Source organism: Macadamia integrifolia, chromosome 4, assembly GCF_013358625.1.
Source record: "Macadamia integrifolia cultivar HAES 741 chromosome 4, SCU_Mint_v3, whole genome shotgun sequence".
In the NCBI taxonomy this organism is placed as follows: Eukaryota; Viridiplantae; Streptophyta; class Magnoliopsida; order Proteales; family Proteaceae; genus Macadamia; species Macadamia integrifolia.
This window is the reverse complement of record NC_056560.1, coordinates 1,011,338-1,028,653: the sequence shown is the minus strand read 5'-3', so window position 1 is coordinate 1,028,653 and position 17,316 is coordinate 1,011,338. Positions and strand designations below refer to the sequence as shown.

General features: G+C 37.4%; 1 protein-coding gene across 2 annotated transcripts in view; it reads left to right on the top strand.

Moving 5' to 3' along the window:
- The window catches only part of LOC122076089, a 37,306-nt gene extending 22,192 nt beyond the window's left edge, over positions 1 to 15,114 (top strand). For both annotated transcript variants that reach the window (XM_042641376.1, XM_042641377.1), the window contains 4 exons: positions 3,070 to 3,204; positions 10,932 to 11,039; positions 13,888 to 13,953; positions 14,930 to 15,114. In XM_042641376.1, coding sequence (XP_042497310.1) covers positions 3,070 to 3,204; positions 10,932 to 11,039; positions 13,888 to 13,953; positions 14,930 to 14,998 — 378 coding nt within the window. In that variant the 3' untranslated portion in view covers positions 14,999 to 15,114. The remainder of the gene's footprint in view (positions 1 to 3,069; positions 3,205 to 10,931; positions 11,040 to 13,887; positions 13,954 to 14,929) is intronic.
- The last annotated feature ends 2,202 nt before the right edge of the window (positions 15,115 to 17,316 follow it).

The following is a 17,316-nucleotide window of genomic DNA, read 5'->3' as shown; positions in this document are numbered from 1 at the left end:
AATGATGGTTATTACCTATTTTTTTAGTGAGGAGTTTATTAGAGTGAAAAGGGAGAGAAAAGGGCGAATAGAGCCCAAAGTACAGAGCTAATAGGCCAAAGCTTAAACGATAAATAACTGAAAGATCCTTCAATCAGTTTGTTACAATTTCTAATCAAATATCTTGGAGATATCCTTTCAAAGTCACTGCTTGCAAGATACCAAAAATATAAATGCTCTCTGATGCAGTTTCATTAGACATTTAGACGTTAATCCCGTATAGAGGCCTGTACATAAGCTTGGGAGGCCCATAAGGTCCTTGTGGTAGTCCAATGGGTTGAAATTGAAATTTGGGTAGTTATATTATAGGTTGGGACTTTTATTTTCTCCGTTTTCGTTTAATAAACCTAAATTTATAAGCCTATAATGTGGGGACAAAGTTAGTTCAAGGGATTAGTAGTTAAGCGTTGAGTTATATTAGAATACTTAATACCTAGGTAGAGTTTTATTTTGAGTTTATTTACTTTATTGTTGAGTGCGTGATTAGGAGTTCTTTTATGAGTCGATTTAGGAATTTTAAAAGGTCTATATATATAATACACCCCTTGTCTTCTCCTGCTCTTTTGCTGCGACCATCTGGAAGAAGGTCCTTAGCTCCTGTTGGCCTTCCCATTGGCCCATCCTCCTTTTCCTGGAATGGATTTGGATTGATATGACGTTTGGAGGGTCCTCTATTTGTGATACAGTTGGGAAGCTTGCCTTCGGTGCATCGATTACCACATCTAGATGGAGCGCAATCTGCATAGATGGACTTCCAATTCCCGATCTTATGATAAGATTTGGAAAGCCATTTACTATGATGTTTCCTTCAAGGTTAGTTCTCTGCATCATTGTAATGCTTCTGACACCCCAAGGAACATGCTTATTGTTGCTTCCTGAGGTCTCTCCCCCACCACCATATCCCCCCTTGATGTATCTCCCTTTTTTTATTTGGGCTTTTGACCCTGAGTAGTCTCTCCCTCCGTTGAGGGATTGTTCCTTGTGGCTCCCCCCCTCTTCTCCTCCTCTTCTTTTATACATTCTTCCCCCTTGTTAATGAATTTATCTGCTCAAAAAAAAGAAAAAAAGAAAAAGAAAAAAAGGAAGTCCCCATCAATTAGAGATGATTTGAGTAAAGAATGAATTTTTTTAAGAGTTTTGGTGCTATTGAGCAGTGCATACGGGATTGGTATCCATCCCATGCCTGATTTCTTCTCTCTTCTTCCTTCCAAGAAGATCAATCTCATTTCTTTGCCCACCCCTTCCATCGATTAGATTTCTTCCCTTAACAACACAATTGCTTTCTTTGTCTGCGATTTGAACAAAGATTTGATCATTGGGCCTGCTTGCATTTAAGAGTATGAATTTGGATTTTCAGATTGCATCAGTTGGTATCAGAGTCGAACATAACCATGGATACCTACGTTTTCAAGAGTAGAGTTCGTTTGCCCAACCAAAAGAAAAACTACTATTTTATTCAGATGATGGGCAGAGTGATAATTTCATCTCGCAGTCTATGGTGGAGATGTTATCAAAGACCAACGAGATCATCATTGAGTCTTGAGGATGATGTCTTTGTCAAATACTCAATATTGTGATGGTGCTTATTGTGAGATATTTGAATCTTTCAAATGCATATATAACTGTTATTGTGATGGTGCTTGTTGTGAGATATTTGGTCAAACCCCTCGTGCACTTATAATAGTGTTCTCGAGTTTTGCAACTCAATTACGATGTCCCTTGATAGGCTAATCTTCGATTGATGAAAATAGACATATAACAAATTCATAAAAGTCAAAAAACTTGAGTCTCATCAGTTGACCACCTACTAGGTCCGGTCAACCACTTATTATGCTTGTAGATATTTTTACCAAAAAATGTTCAGGGCCGACCCCAAAATTGGGAGGTCGACGCTGACTCCTCTCCCTCAGGGACTTTAGTCTATAGGGTGGGCGGTTGACCCCATGGTTGTCCACCTTCTGAAAGCCTAATTTTGACTTCCTTTTTGGTATTCTTTCAGGTGGGTGTCTTGGCTTTTCTTCCTTATGCTTTCTTTGGCTATTTTGACCATTTGACTTGTCAACATAATAGTTATAAACCATTCTGTGTGTTTGGTCAAGTCAAGTCCCAACATTGGACAGGGCTTCACTCTTTAGTCATTTGTCCTACTTAGTCAGATTTACATCTACGTATCTTGGGCCTTCTAGGATATGGGAATCTTCTTAGGATTACAGAATAATATAATACAAGAAAAATAAATACTAATTCTAGAAACCTAAGTGCAATGACTATTCAGTTTGCTCGAGTGAGTGCTTGACACTTTTGGCTTCCTTGTTACTTGGGCTTGTGGACTGATCTCCAAATGATGTGAGCTTCCATTCAGTTTTGTTGGAGATGTGCCATTGATGCTTTTTCTTAGTGATTCGTTTCAGCTTGCTTGGCTTGAAGTACTAAATGCTCTGATGCTTGGGAAGATATAACTGGAATGATGACCACTTGAAGTGTGTCTGACATATTGTTACACAATTATGCACAAGTTTTTTCATCAACTTACACATGTTAGTAATCACCAAAACATAATATTCTAGTCATGGTTCAAAAACTCACGGCAAAAATTTTGCTAATTTCAAAATGTGAAATTTTGCTCATTTTGACGAAAAAAAAAAATGCGCAGTTTTGTCGAATTTCGGTCATTTCGTTTCGCTAATTTCGGCCATTAGCACCCCCAAAATGGCTAGGTGAAGAACATGGAAAAAATATGCTTTTGGCAAAAAAAATTTGGTAGTTTGGATTGATAGAAACGGCAAAACGAAACAAGTTTTTGAACCTTGATTCCAATACCGAACATATGCACTTATTGAGTTGAATTATATCGTAAAGTTTTTTATTCTTGATTTATTTTGCCCCTTTGCTACCTTATTTTTTTGATACTTGGTACCATGAAATTTATTGTCTTGTTTTGTCTTAATATGTAGTATGTTCTTTGTATGCGTCTTATGTTTAGTTTACTCTGGGAAATTGTTTTCATTGGATCTTAATGTGTAATGGTAGGTGCGATCACCAAGTTTACCACAACTGCCCCAGCATAAGGAGCTATTTTCATCTTTAAGTCCATATCATGCCAAACTTGTGGGAGAAAGTTATTTAGCGAGAAAAAGACCAGTCTATGAGTGCACAGAAGTCCAGGTAGGCTCTTGACGAATCCTTGGAGCTCACTTACAGTCCTTTCTGTTCACATATACTATAAACTTAAATGATTTAATTATAACCATAGTTTGAGTCATCACACTTATGATATATGTAACAAGGTGGTGGTAAATTGGGTTGTCCAAGGTCAGTGATGAATAATCGTTGCAACAGGTTGGTTATGGTACAGCACATCCCCTACCATTAATACTGTACAACTCATGGTCAAAACTATACCCAGCGATCTGCCCTCAAATTGTTTGAGGATACCCTAATCAATAGGTGTGGGCTGGGGTGGGGCAGACCTTGGTTTGCCCCATCTGGTTTCCAACTTTCCATCCCCAGGTGTGCCTTAAAGGCATTTGTCCTTCCCCCCTCCCCCCTCCCCCTTTCCAACAAGTCTCTCATTTCATAGATTACAGGGGCTGGTTTTCTTTTCAGCTTGTTCAGACTTCAGTGAAATAAGTTAATCTGGCCACCACCAAAAGGAGAAAGTGATGCGGGCAAGAAGCGGAAACCTATTTTGTCAGATTTGTTCCGTGGGAAATAACAAAGAAAGTGGGAAAGGGAGGCTAGAGAGATATCAAGTACCAGTTCATGCTATTTGGGTTTAATTGACCAGGGTTGGAAGAATATTTTTATGGGAGATCAAAGTTTTGATAGTATTCTGTGCTTATATATAAGAGTGTACCTTCTATACCATAGGAACACTTCCAGGAATTTTTGTCCATCAAACTATCTGACCATTAGAACAGGATATCTTGCTCAATAAGACAAAAGTAGCTTACTCAAGAAGCAAACTTGAGTTAGACTCAATAAGATATTGATGGGAGTCATGGGACTATATATTAGGCTAGGTCAATCCAAGCCTGGGCCTGAAAATTTATATTATTTTACATTGTCTAACTATACTATGCAAATGTTTGCTGAACAGCCCATCCCATTTAGATTATCTTATCCAATGTGTTACGTATTCAACTGTTAGAGCACCTTTTGGATGCTTTACATTGTCTAATCCCATGGCCTATCTCAACCATATGTCCAACCGTCTGTGGATTTATTTGTGATTGTCAAATCAGCATATGCTGATATGAACTGATGTGGCAATTCCAAGGTGGTTGAATAGACAGAGAACTCTGTGGATTGGCCGCTTGTCAAGTTTTAAAAGTCAAACTCAAACATATGGCACAGCATATATTGAACCTTTTCCCTCATTGACCAAATCTTGACCTAGATTGATTTGTTGATCTTTCAACATGGTGTAATGCCTTCAGCTGGAACTTATAACATGAATCAAGGGTGATGTGGAAAGTACTGTCATAAAAAAATTGACATCCAATTAAGCTGCCACAAGGCAGATTTTAGGACCATTGAGATTAGCTTATCCGCATGCCGTTTGTAAAAGATAATATCACGTATATACTGCTGCACCCAGACCAAGATCAAACCTGAAACAGAAGAGATACAAGAAATATTAAACTGTGAAAAAAAAGGGAAAGAGGGGGAAAACACGGCTATTGAAATGAATGCATTGAACACCATCTTGGTGTAATGTAGAACTAGGATTGACAAGCAACCTAATCCCAACTGCGGGGTTTTATAATCAGGGAACAACCATAAAGCAGCCCGATCGTATAGCAGAAAATCAGATCAGAAATAGGTTGACATAAAAGACTATCGATTCCCACAATAGGGTAGTTCAGGCCAAACCAGAAAATAGGACCAGCAGCCTATTAAAGAGTAACTATAGGTCTTCTACAGCCCAAATAAAATACTCAGCAGTGTTGAAACAACAGAAAACCAAATCACAGCAGATGAACCAATTGATCCCCAATAATAGTCCCAAACATCCACTATAGGACAAGAAATAGGTATTTCTTATAACTCACCAGCCACAGGTCAGGAAGACCTGAAAATTGAATCCCTTATCATTTGCAACAGTTGACCAAAAGATGGGAACCAACGGATGGCTGGTTGGTCTAAACAGTGAAGGGTCGGGTAGGAGAAATCTGGGAATTCCAGAACCAGAAATTAAAAAAAAAATTTCAGATCTGTTACCTGGCTGTAGAACCACAATATAGTTTTGTAAATAACCTTGAAAAAGAAAGAAGAATACTTGAAGAAGATCCTCCTGGGCTTCCCACCACAAGGAATCAAATGGATCACACACCAAACCCTTCTCTTTGATCAAACACAAAGAACACTCCAGAGGAGAAAATGCAGCAGCATATTTTTGTTTATCAAAATCATTCTTCCTTTAGGAGCCTCCTCTTTATTTATAATGTTGATGGAGGAGGGAATTACAAAATAGAAGGTTCCTCAAAAAGGAAACCAAATATTCTCCTAATACAATAGTTACTAAAAACTGAAATTAGAAACTAATTGAAAAAGGAAACTAACTACTAATGACTTGACTCAACTAATAACTTGACTCCTAAGGAAACAAACATAATTCAAATCAAACCCAATTAAAAAGGAAACTAATGAAAAAGGAAACAAACTAGTAATGCCGTATGCAACCTTAAAGACCCTCTTTTAGACCCATAAAAGTGGCCCATTACACTCCAAACTACATGGACTGAAGGCCCAACACATGTGCAACCCAACCCTAGACTTATTCCTAATGAAACAAGCCTAGTTTGGTGAATAATCTGCATCATAGTGATTACCCCTTTGCCATAAGAGCTGCCATGTTTTGCAGACCTTGGTTTTCACTGGAAAGTGGACATGGTAGCTCACTTAGGGAAATCAAGTGTTTGATTTGCTTTATAAGATTGATGGGCTTAAATCAGTAATCAAAAGTGCATCGAAACACCAACAGAGTTTAGAAATAAGAGAAGGTGACTAATCTGAAACAGAAAATCAAATCTGAATTTAAAATAGAGAAGAATTAGGAATCCAATTTGAAGTAGGACTATAAGAAAACAGCAGCAAGATCAAATTTTGAGACTGTGCGTGTGTTTATAATTCCATAAAATTTTCAATATGAAGCTTGATTTGAAATCTCAGATGTCAACAATAGAGAAATTAAAGCAAGTAGGGTATGCACAAGAACATAATAGAAACCAGGAAATAATGAACCTGATTTGAAGATAAACAAGATGAATAATGGAAGAAAAGTAGAATGATATGGACCAAGCCTCTCATCTACAAGTTGATTGGAATCCCACCAATCTTACCTTAGCATTTCACCAAGGGTTTCTGCAGCATCTCACAACAGCTATTCTGAATCACACAGAACATAGGAGCAAAAACCCGACGTTTATTCATCAAATTCTTATAATATCTGGTGACATAAGTATATATAGACTCTCAAAATATTATAATATCTGGTGACATAAGTATATATAGACCCTCAAAATATGACCCCTAACATGACAAGTAATTGCCTAAACCACTAGTGATCAAACTTGCTATTGAAAAAAAGGGCGTACCCAGTGCACGAGGCTCCCACCACTGTAGGGTCTGGGGATGGTCACAATGTATGCAGCCTTAACCCCGCTTTGCAGAGAGGTTGTTTCCTGACTTGAACCCACCCTTGACCACTTGGTCACAATGGAGCAACCTTATGGTTGCACCAAGGTCCATTCCAAAACTGGCTACTTAATTGACTGATAAAAGACTTGAAACAATTCCAAAACTGACTAAATAACATAACATAGGCTTAGAGTGTACTATGAACTCAAGTTCCTAATAATTCTATGTCTTGATAAAAAGAAAAAAAAAAGGAACCAAACATGAATGGACTGAGAATCCTATTGCGGCCTGAACTAGGACAAATAAACATAGTCTAATTAGGAAAGAAACTAAAAACAGAATCTACTTAAATAGACTCCATGGTAGACTAGGAATAAGATTCCTAGTGAAACTAGGAATTCTAAAATTCCCAAAGCCACGGGTTCTTCTCTTGGCACTGGCTGGACTAGGACAAATAAACATAGTCTAATTAGGAAAGAAACTAAAAACAGAATCTACTTAAATAGACTCCATGGTAGACTAGGAATAAGATTCCCAGTGAAACTAGGAATTCTAAAATTCCCAAAACCACGGGTTCTTCTCTTGGCACTGTTGCCAGTGCCCAAATATTGCATCAACAAACCTCCATGAGCAATCATCATCTGATGACGTCCAAGCACTGCGGCCAAATTGTCTTCCACCAAGATATTATTGAAAACCTTGTTGATTTAGTTTTCTAAGCCATGCAAAGAGAGAGAACATAGTTGTCATGGAGTCATGGCGACCCAAGGCAGTGGAGCGGTGGCTAATCGATTTGGCGGTTAATCGCCTGCTATGGTGTTGCCATGGCGATCAAATCGCCTATGTGTTATTTTTTAAATTTATTTTGTATGTTATAATATATGCCCTATGACATAAAAAACCAATCAACATTAAGCAACATCAAATCATAAAAATCAACATAGTCACGCTCACATCAAGTCATAAAAAATCAACATGATTTATTGACATTTAGTGAAATGCTCTTTTTCTATAATAAGTTTTATTGGTTAAATGATTTTATTTTTATATGAGACTTTTTGTATTAGGTATAACACAAACTAGCTTTCCAACAAGTTTAATATTACTTAAATCTGAGTTATGAAAAATTTATGTTCCAGTCAAACTTATTTTGAAGTGTGCGAATGTTGTTGAATTGCCTGAATGGAAATGATTTTGTTGACATCAAAACAAAAGATTATTTTACCGAACTTTTGGTTTTTAGCAATGTTCTACCATGGTAAGATTTATAAAATTTTCAGAATTGGGAAAAACCTTAGCATTTGAAGTTGAAAATCGCCCTACAACCAAAAATCCAGTTTTTGTTCTTGTACTGAGGGGTTAACTTTTTATCATTTTGGAATTTGATTTTTTAAACTATTTTTATTGGATTCAAATAGGGGGTATATGCTTATTTATGAATAATATCTTAAGTAAATGAAATAGCAAAACATTTACTTAAATGGTATATGGCATAAATAAAAGAAAAAAAATATAAGGTGGCATACAGTGCAATAAGGCAACAGTCACCTAGGCCCCAGGCAAACCGTCTGGATGCCAAGGCGGCACCTTGGCGATGCCTTGACAACTGTGAGAGAGAAGCTCTTCCCTTGTTGAATCCCTTTCTCCCACTGGACCCGGATAAACTCTTCCAATGGTACCTGACTATAGATCTGATGATATCCCCAACTCTAGACGGACCTGGATTAGCTTGTGAAAACCCTGCAAAGTTAAGCCTCACTGCCCTAATGGTAGGACTCCACACCTCTACCTGTCTTATCCTTCTACCATTACTTTGGAAGATATAACGTCTTCCCAGACCCTGAACAAGTGAACAGCTGGCCCAGCTGGGACATCCTTGAATAGCTGATCTGCAGATCAGCCCAGTGAGCAAGACTTGTGAAAACCCATCAAAGTTAAGCCTCACTGCCCCATTGGTGGGACTTCACACCTCAATCCGTCAATCCTTCTACTATTCCTCTGGAAGATATATTGTCTTCCTAGTTTCTGAGCAAGTAAGCAGCTGGGATTTCCTTGAATAGCTGATCTGCAAGATGCCAGTGAGCTATCCTTGTAATAAGCTTCTCTATGACTACCTCTTCCACTGAGTAAACATCCCTAAGCAAGCTTGCATCAGAAGAGCCAAAGGAAGAAGCCAGTGTGCACGACATGATGAAGACCTAAATACATATGTTGCTCATCAACCATGCGTCCATGCCCCTTTGGCTAGTCATCTGTCCAGCTATTAACTGATTTCATTTTCTACTTAAATGAAACATAGCATATCTGTAAAGTTTAAAGAAGCTAGCTTTCCTTAGGTGCATGTACCTCTGGGCCTCCAGTAATGGAACTCATCCATTTAATGACCAAGGCCATGTCCCTGATAATCATAGCAGGCCATGCATCAGAGGGTGAATGTCCAAATTCTTCACAAGCTTACAACTACTTTCAGCTTCTCTGTAGAAGAGTCTTGCCAATTGGACTGGAGTAAATCATATATTATTCACGTTCATGATCTATAAAGGCTCCTTCAATTGCATCAGGGCCTGGATTTCCCATCGAACTGCGATGAAAGTTTAGTTTAGTAAACATTTGAGGAGGGGAAATCCACTCGTGCTGAATGAAGGGCGGGCATACAAATAACAATGAGTATCCAATCTTAATTGGAATTTCAATCTACCGTCAAAAGCATCCTCTTCCCCCAAAAAAGAAAAAGTTCTAAATTGTTTTTTTTTAATCAGAGGTTGGCCAAGAAAGAACCCACATTCTCAATCCAAAGATACTCAGAAATATCTTAAGTTCAAGGCAGAATAAATGCTGTATGCATCCGATAACATAGCATAAACCTGTTACCTTTGGTCACCATGTCAGTCAGATAGTTTCCAATTTTCTGTAATGTTATTGTAAGTATTGGTTGCAGCAATTTCAGCTTAATTAGTACAATAAATAAGATATTCATGAACAACTGTGAACATGCCGTAAGAAACTAATCATGATTTCTCAATATCTGATCAAAGATGTAAAATAATGATTGAAAAGTTAAAATTGCATTGCAGTACATAAGAATACAAGCACACATTCTGTGTCCAACTAGAACTGTCAATAAGTCAATTCCAACTCGTAAAGTTTAGCCAGTGCCTAATTAGACTGCATCATCTGAAAAATTCTTCTGACTTTTGTTTTCCTGTTATTATGCTAATTAATTTTATAGCAAACAATTTAGAGGGTTTACTTTGGTGCAACAATAAGGTTGCTCCATTGTAACCAAGTGGTCATGTGTTTGAGTCAGGAAACAGCCTCTTTGCGAAGCGTGGGTAAGGGTGCGTACATTATGACCCTCCCCAGACCCCGCAGTGGCAGGAGCCTCGTGCACTGGGTACACCCCATCACAGTAATCAATTTAGAAGCTTAAATGATCATCAATAAGAAGAAGGTGGTGGGATTTCTACATTATTGCTCTTTGGATTCAAGAAGATTTCAGTTTCACAGAAGAAAAAGATGATCTCAATTTCACAGAAGAAAAAGGGTGACAACAAATGTTTATTGTGCAAGATTTTTTAGATTTACCTGACACCTTTGTCATTGTGTCTGTAGAATCCAATCTCATTTCACACGTGATCTTGTAGCCAACCCCCAGTAGTTTGGTCAAGTGTTGTGGTTGTGAAACTTCTGAGTTTTGTGATTAAATTCATGTAGTGTATTTTTTATTTTGCTTGCTCAGGTGCTTCTTGCACCACATGTATCATATACCAAGATAAATGGTATGGTTGCTAAACACGGCTTAGTGTTACTGTACTGTGTTTGATATATAATTCATCCAAAAAATGTGTTATATAAGCTTTTGTCTTTATGCTAATTCTTTTATTTATCATATCATTCTTGATTGTTGTGAGGGAAATGGAGTCTATCCCTCATGACCTTCTTGATCGGAATTCTATTATTGCTTGTATTGTTTTGTGTATATTATCTTGATCTCTTGGCAACCTTTTTCAGATCTTTGGACAGTAAACTAATTCTTTCTGATTGATTCCTTCTATCTTATTTTAATCTCTTAATTTCCCTGTCTCATATAAGTGATGCTAGAATTTTGTGTTGCTTATTCCATATATTTCTTAAAAACAAAGCACAATTGAGTTTGTAAGCATGTAAAAATGTTATTTGGTTCCTATTTAGTTCCTTTTTTTTTTAATTTCTTTCTTTCTTGCTAACATCTCGATTGTAATTATTAATAGATTGAAGCTGCCAAAGGATTCTTAGCAGTGCTTAGATCTTACCTGGATTCTCTCTGCTCAAACCTGCGTTCCCATACAATTACAAATGTGCAGTCCAATGATGATAAGGTTGGTTTGAGGAAAACAGATTTGCATGACTGCCCCCCCCCCCACCCCCAAGGACCTGTTTGTAGTCTTATGGTTTTAGCTTTGGTATTATATTTGTTTATTTATTTCCTAAAGTGTGCTTACCCAATTATTCACATAAAAAAAAAAAAAAGTATTCTGAGGATGAGTTTGCACTCTTAACCTCTTCTTCTTCTTTTTTTTTATTTAAAGAAAAACCAACAAAGTTTTCAGTTTTTATCCATTTAACATGAGAGTCAATTCAGATACTCTTAGGTGGGAGCATACAGATGGACACCAGCTTTAATCTTGATGTTCAGCTAGGAATTCTGGCTTGCTTAGACTCTGAATTGGGAGGTCGAGCCCCTAGATCTTAATTATCTGATGTCAAGTTGGATTACTTGGTTTGTCTACCTAGGGTTTATGAAGGAAAGGAAAAGAAGTCGAAGAAAACTTTTTTTTTTTGGTGGGGTGGTGTTTCACTATAAGCTTATTCCTTCTCTTAATCAGGTTGAAGTAACTACTATGTTTAGGAAACATATGACTTGAAACAAGGGAAACAATTATGCCCTTTCTTATACAAAACAACCCATAACATGATGAGTTTAATGTCCAAGAAGTTATTTCTTTATCTTTATATCTATATTGCAGTGATGCAGATCGATCAAGATGGATCTGCAGGTGATGGGCTAATCTGGTTCTGTTTCAAGGGCTGATATTGAATAGATCTTCAAATTAGATATAATGGCATTGATTGCTCAGATCTGGTCTTTAGATCTAGTGGTCAATTTGATGTGGAATAATGCCAGATTTTAATATCTGAAATTCAGATTCAAATTAAAAAAGTATCCAACCAGAATTTAAGAGATTGACAGGTGGATTGATGAGAGAGAACTCAGAGGAGAGACTGATTGATGGGTAAGTTGTGTAGAGAGAAAAAAGGGCATACCCAGTGCACAAGCCTCTCGCCACTGCGGGAGCAACCTTACCGTTGTGCCAAGAGATAAGGTATGGATGTAAATTCTAAAATTCAAGATCCTTCGATGGAAGGAGGAGAGAGAGAGAGAGAGAGGAGGGAAGAGGGAGAATTTTCTAACCTGATAAAGAAAAGAGAGAATAGAGACAGATAAGACAATTACCGAATTAAACAAGATTAATCCATAGACACAATCCCGGGGGGGGTGGGGGGGAGGGGTGATTGCATCTGTCTATAGAAAATCATCCGAAGGAAATCTTCTAAAGGACTCTTGAACATTTGATCAACTTTCTAGAAAAGACTCCAGTTTCCTAATAACAACCTATGACAAACGACCCACAACTAATAAAATATGACATAAATCAAACTTTATGAACTCCTTATCGATAGCTAAACAAGAACCCCATGACATTCCGATTTCCCCTAACTTTAATTAAAGACTACCCTACACTGACATGCAAGATCTGAAGCTATACTAAACAAATTTAACCCCAGCCACTTGACCTGGACCATGGATTGCTTATGCATTACACTGTAACTCAGAAGTTGTAGACATGTGATTGCATAAAGAGTGGTGTTGGTTGAGAATGCTATCTCACCAAAACAAGATGAAAGGGGGGAAAGAGCAGGCATTGTGACCAAGATCAACTCAATAACTCTCTCTCTCTCTCTCTCTCTATTTATATATATATATATATGTCATGAAGTTATTTGTTCCTATTGGGGCACAAAGAAGAAAATTGCTGCCTCAAGTCATGTAAATAAATTTGTTATAGTAATTGGTATATCTCGACCTAGAAAAAGCTTTGATAAAGTCCCTAAAGAGTTAATCTGGCATGTCTTGGAGAAGAAATGGGTGCCGAGTATATATGTGGATATAATTAAAGACATGTAAAAGGGCATGGTAACTAGTGTGCGAACCATGGGAGGTCAAGGTAGTGAGTTTCCAATTACGGTTGGGTTAACGATAAGTTGGAGTTATGGAGATCTACCTTGGAGTCAAGGTCTTAAGATTAGTAGAACAAAGATGGAGTATATGGTGTGTAACTTTAGTCGCACAAGGACGAGTAACAAAGTGGTGAAACTTGAGGAGATAGAGATACTGCAAAGCAATTGTTTTAGATATCTGGGGGTTAATCATAAATAAGGAAGGTGATATAGAAGATGATGTTCATAATAAAATTAAAGTAGGATGGATGAAGTGGAGAGGTGCATCTGGAGAGTGTTGTGTGATCAACGCATTCCTCTAAAGCTTAAAAGGAAAATTCTAAAAGACTGTTGTGAGACTGGTTATAATGTATGGGGTGGAATGTTGGACAATTAAGAAGCGTAACAGAGATAAATTGAGCATAGCAAAGATGCAAATGTTGAGATGGATGTGCAGAAAAACTAGGAGAGATAGAGTAAGGAATGACCGGGTTAGAACTGATTTTAGAGTAACCCCGATTCAAGACAAGCTTCGAGAATGTCATCTAAGGTGGTATGGAGTATGGACATGTTCAACGGAGACCTAGGGATTCCCCAGTAAGGAGAAGTGACCAGATCTAGATGGAAGGAGCAAAAAGAGGTAGGGGCAGGCCTAAAATGACCCTAGAGGATGTTCTTGTTGTGTCGCTTTGTTTTTTTCATTTTTGGTTTCCTCTTCTTTTTTTTTTCCCATTTTCTTTCTTTCTGTTTCCTTTTATTTTACCCTCTTGCAGACCCATGTAGTTGGGAAAAGGCTGAGTTGTTGCTGTAGTTGTTGTTGATATATATCTGGTTAATTTATATCATGATAGATCGAGTAAACAGGACTTACATTTTCTCATGTTATTTTTATTGCTATCTTATGGTTCTATTAGGAATCTGACTGTAGCTCTTGCTTTGCACCATTAGGTCTCTTTACTTCTAAAAGAGAGTTTCATTGATTCATTCCCAAGCCGTGATCGGTCATTTATGAAGGTATGCTCTTTGAGGGTTTTAAATTTTTATTTATTGTCATTGTTCTCACCATGTGGAACTAGAAATTTTTTGTAGACATGTCAAAATATGTGGAAATTCCATTAAATTATGAAAATTAGTTGTGAAATTTTGGAAATGATAGATGCATAGAAACCATTGTAAGGAATGCAACCATCCATAATAGTTTAGATCCTACCTATCGTCTTGTGGAAAGGAGTGTGCGAAGCAGTGAGGTTCACTCTGCATAGCAATAATAATGATCAAGTAACATTTTCCTCTTTGAAGAAAAATAAATCATAATATAGCATTTGTACTTGCTTGGAATCTTCATGTAGCCGACCCATTAAGTTGGGATAAGGTTTGGATGTTGTTGTTGTATAGCACTAGTACATTATATGATTATCTGTTTTTTCAGTAGCTCCTGTTGAAAATTGTAGAAATCTTGACAAATGCTCCCCTTGGTCCGTCATTCCTTTCTTTCCATTCCAGCCAAAAATTGTAAAAGCATAGCGAGTTCCATATTCTTCCCTTTTTCACTAACTAGGATCCTGAGATTGCTTTGAGTGGTTTGCATCATACAACATCTGTTCAAGTAGGTCTAAATACTTGAAGATGATCGGCAGTAAATGAGAAATTGTCTATTAGTGTCTTCGTTCTGTATAAAAAAGGAGGGACAAACATGATTGGATGAGGTGCACTTTGAAGACAAGATGGTTTACTGTGGATCTGGTTTCTGTGAAATTAAAGCTTGTTAGGTCATTCAAATTGTTGAAATATGCTGCCATTTATATTGATTTGAAGTGCGTAAGTGATAGGATCATAGTCATCATATTTGAGGCATCATTACATGTATTTTGCTTTGGTACCTCATTTACATATTCTAAATGTTGTTTAATTTTGTGGTATTTTATTGCTTTGGTGTTGGCTGAGAACATTACTGATCTATTAGTTCACACATCCTCTTTTTATGGTGCAGCATTTTGTGGACACACAGCTTTTCTCTGTACATACGGATCTCGTTCTCTCCTTTTTCCAGAAGGAATAGTATTGCCCTGTAGTTGCACAGAATTGGTACAATTAGATAATTCTCAAAGCAAGTTGTAATTTACAGCCTTCTGTGTTTAACATTATTTTTTATTTATAAAATTATTTTCTCCAGTAGTGTGATAAAAGTTCCCTTTCAGAGTCCTTCAGCACTCATGTTTCTTAGCATAAGTAAATATTATTCTCTGTTACATAGTGCCATGATATAAATAAATGGTGAAGATGCCAAAAAAAAAAAAAAAAAGAGGGGGGGGGTGGGGGAGGACTTGGGAAGGATCAGTTGCAAGAGGCAGTGCCATTTCATCTATGCTGTTAGCTCTCCAATAGTTGGCCCACTGAATTGTTATAGAAGAAGAGTTAGATTTGCACCATATTATAGATGTACTTCTATGGACATGGTGTTCTAATTTGTATTTGTGTAACACATGAACTCCTAATTCGGGGCATCAAGTAGGCAAGCACAGAACATTTCTTAGAAGGAAATACAAAATACTATTTTCATGTCTGTTGGATGTGGTTACAACTTGTTTGCTTTTTTGTTGGCTTGTCATGATAGAAGGTGCATGAACTCCTAATTCAGATTTCATTGGTATTATGAAATATGAACTATGCCTGTGGTTTTAGCTGCAGATGAATGATGAGTAGAATTATTGGATTTGTCAATGTATCATCTTACCCTGCATAGAGCGCATAAGGTAAATTATCTTTGTTCCCAGAAACAGAATTACAGAACACTTGTAGTTTTGAATGTTAGGTGGTTGTAAATATAAATCAAAATTTCAGTCGTTCTGCAGCAGGAGTCATATCAGTGGAAGTCATTTGACCTATATAGTTAGCTTCAGAGCATGAGTGGCAATCGTCGTTGGATATGAAACAATTTTGGGCCTTTATCCTGAATAGTGGGACTCTAGGTTTCAAAGTTGAGGTCTTGGATCAATAATATAGAGTGCCGAGGGCTGTTGCTCACGAGGTAGGGGTGTCAATCGGCCACTTGGTCTGGTGTTGATTCAACGGTTTTGGTTGGGTTGAATCAGTTTTGGGCCGGTTTGGTATGGTCTGTTATCAGTTTGGATTACTGGGCTGTTATTGGGTTGCAGCTGGTTCGGCTTCAGTTTTTCATATACAAGTAAAGAAGTTACTTATATAATCTGTTGGGAAAAAAATTCTTGCCAGGCTGCATGGCACCTGCATCTTGACAGATGTCTGGAGGGGGTGAAATGATGCCCGTGTAATATGAAAATCTCACCCCAGTTGATACTTAGGTGTGAGCACGCAGCCTAGCAGTAATCTCTCATCATAAACTTGTTGGATGAGAAAACGTTATCCGATGATGTACGTACACTCCAGTGCCTGGGCCAATGGGAGGGTGTGTACAAGTATCTTCAGTGCAGGGAAGTGAGGATGAGTTTGCATCCACTATACAATACACATTATTAGATAGTGTTATTTCTTTCAAAAAAAAAAAAAAATCTGGTTTTTCCCAGTTTTTGTATTTTTGTTGGATTCGAGTTGGTCTTCTATTGCTATGGCTTAAAGTGGTTGTTTTTGGATTCTACCGGTTTCATAGAAGCCCAGACCAAAGCCGGCCCGGTAAGGATTGGTTCTGTCCGCTCCGTTTAGACCTGCTCAACCAGTTTGGGCTGAAACTTGACACCCCTATCACAATTCACAAATAGCCTTGTTGGTATCCGCATTCCGGAACTATATCAATTCAAATCGGCTGGAATTGGGCAATATAAGGTTGGTATCGGACAAATTTCCAAAACACTTTTAGCCCAATTCATCAAATCTATATTGGTATTATATTGGGATTGGGCACAACAGATTCCACTACAGATTGGCCGATATGATATCCGATATCAATTATTAGAACCATGTTTGGTCACAGATGATGGTCTGTAATTGTGATCATTATGGTACACGCCTTTTTAGATTTAAGTTATTAACTAATGGAAACTTTTTTTTTTAATTGGTTCTACTGAAACAAATAATGGTTCATGGTATATTGAAGTTCAAGCTAAAAGATTTGCAGAACGGCAAATATGCTGCAAACAAACGTATGCTCCATGGTCATTGATCTCCACAGATACAATTTTGGTGTCCAATGGGAAATCCACTATTGGAGGACGAGATATGATGAACCACTTTAAAAGAATTTATCATGATTTTAAATTAAAATAAAATCACCCTGCACTTGTACTCTTTTAAATACTTTAAATAGTTTTGGATTGTTACTGCAATCCGTGTGAGTATCAAATTCATCAATATTATCTATCTCATATGTATCATATTAAATCTCATCCATCGATTCACTTTCTT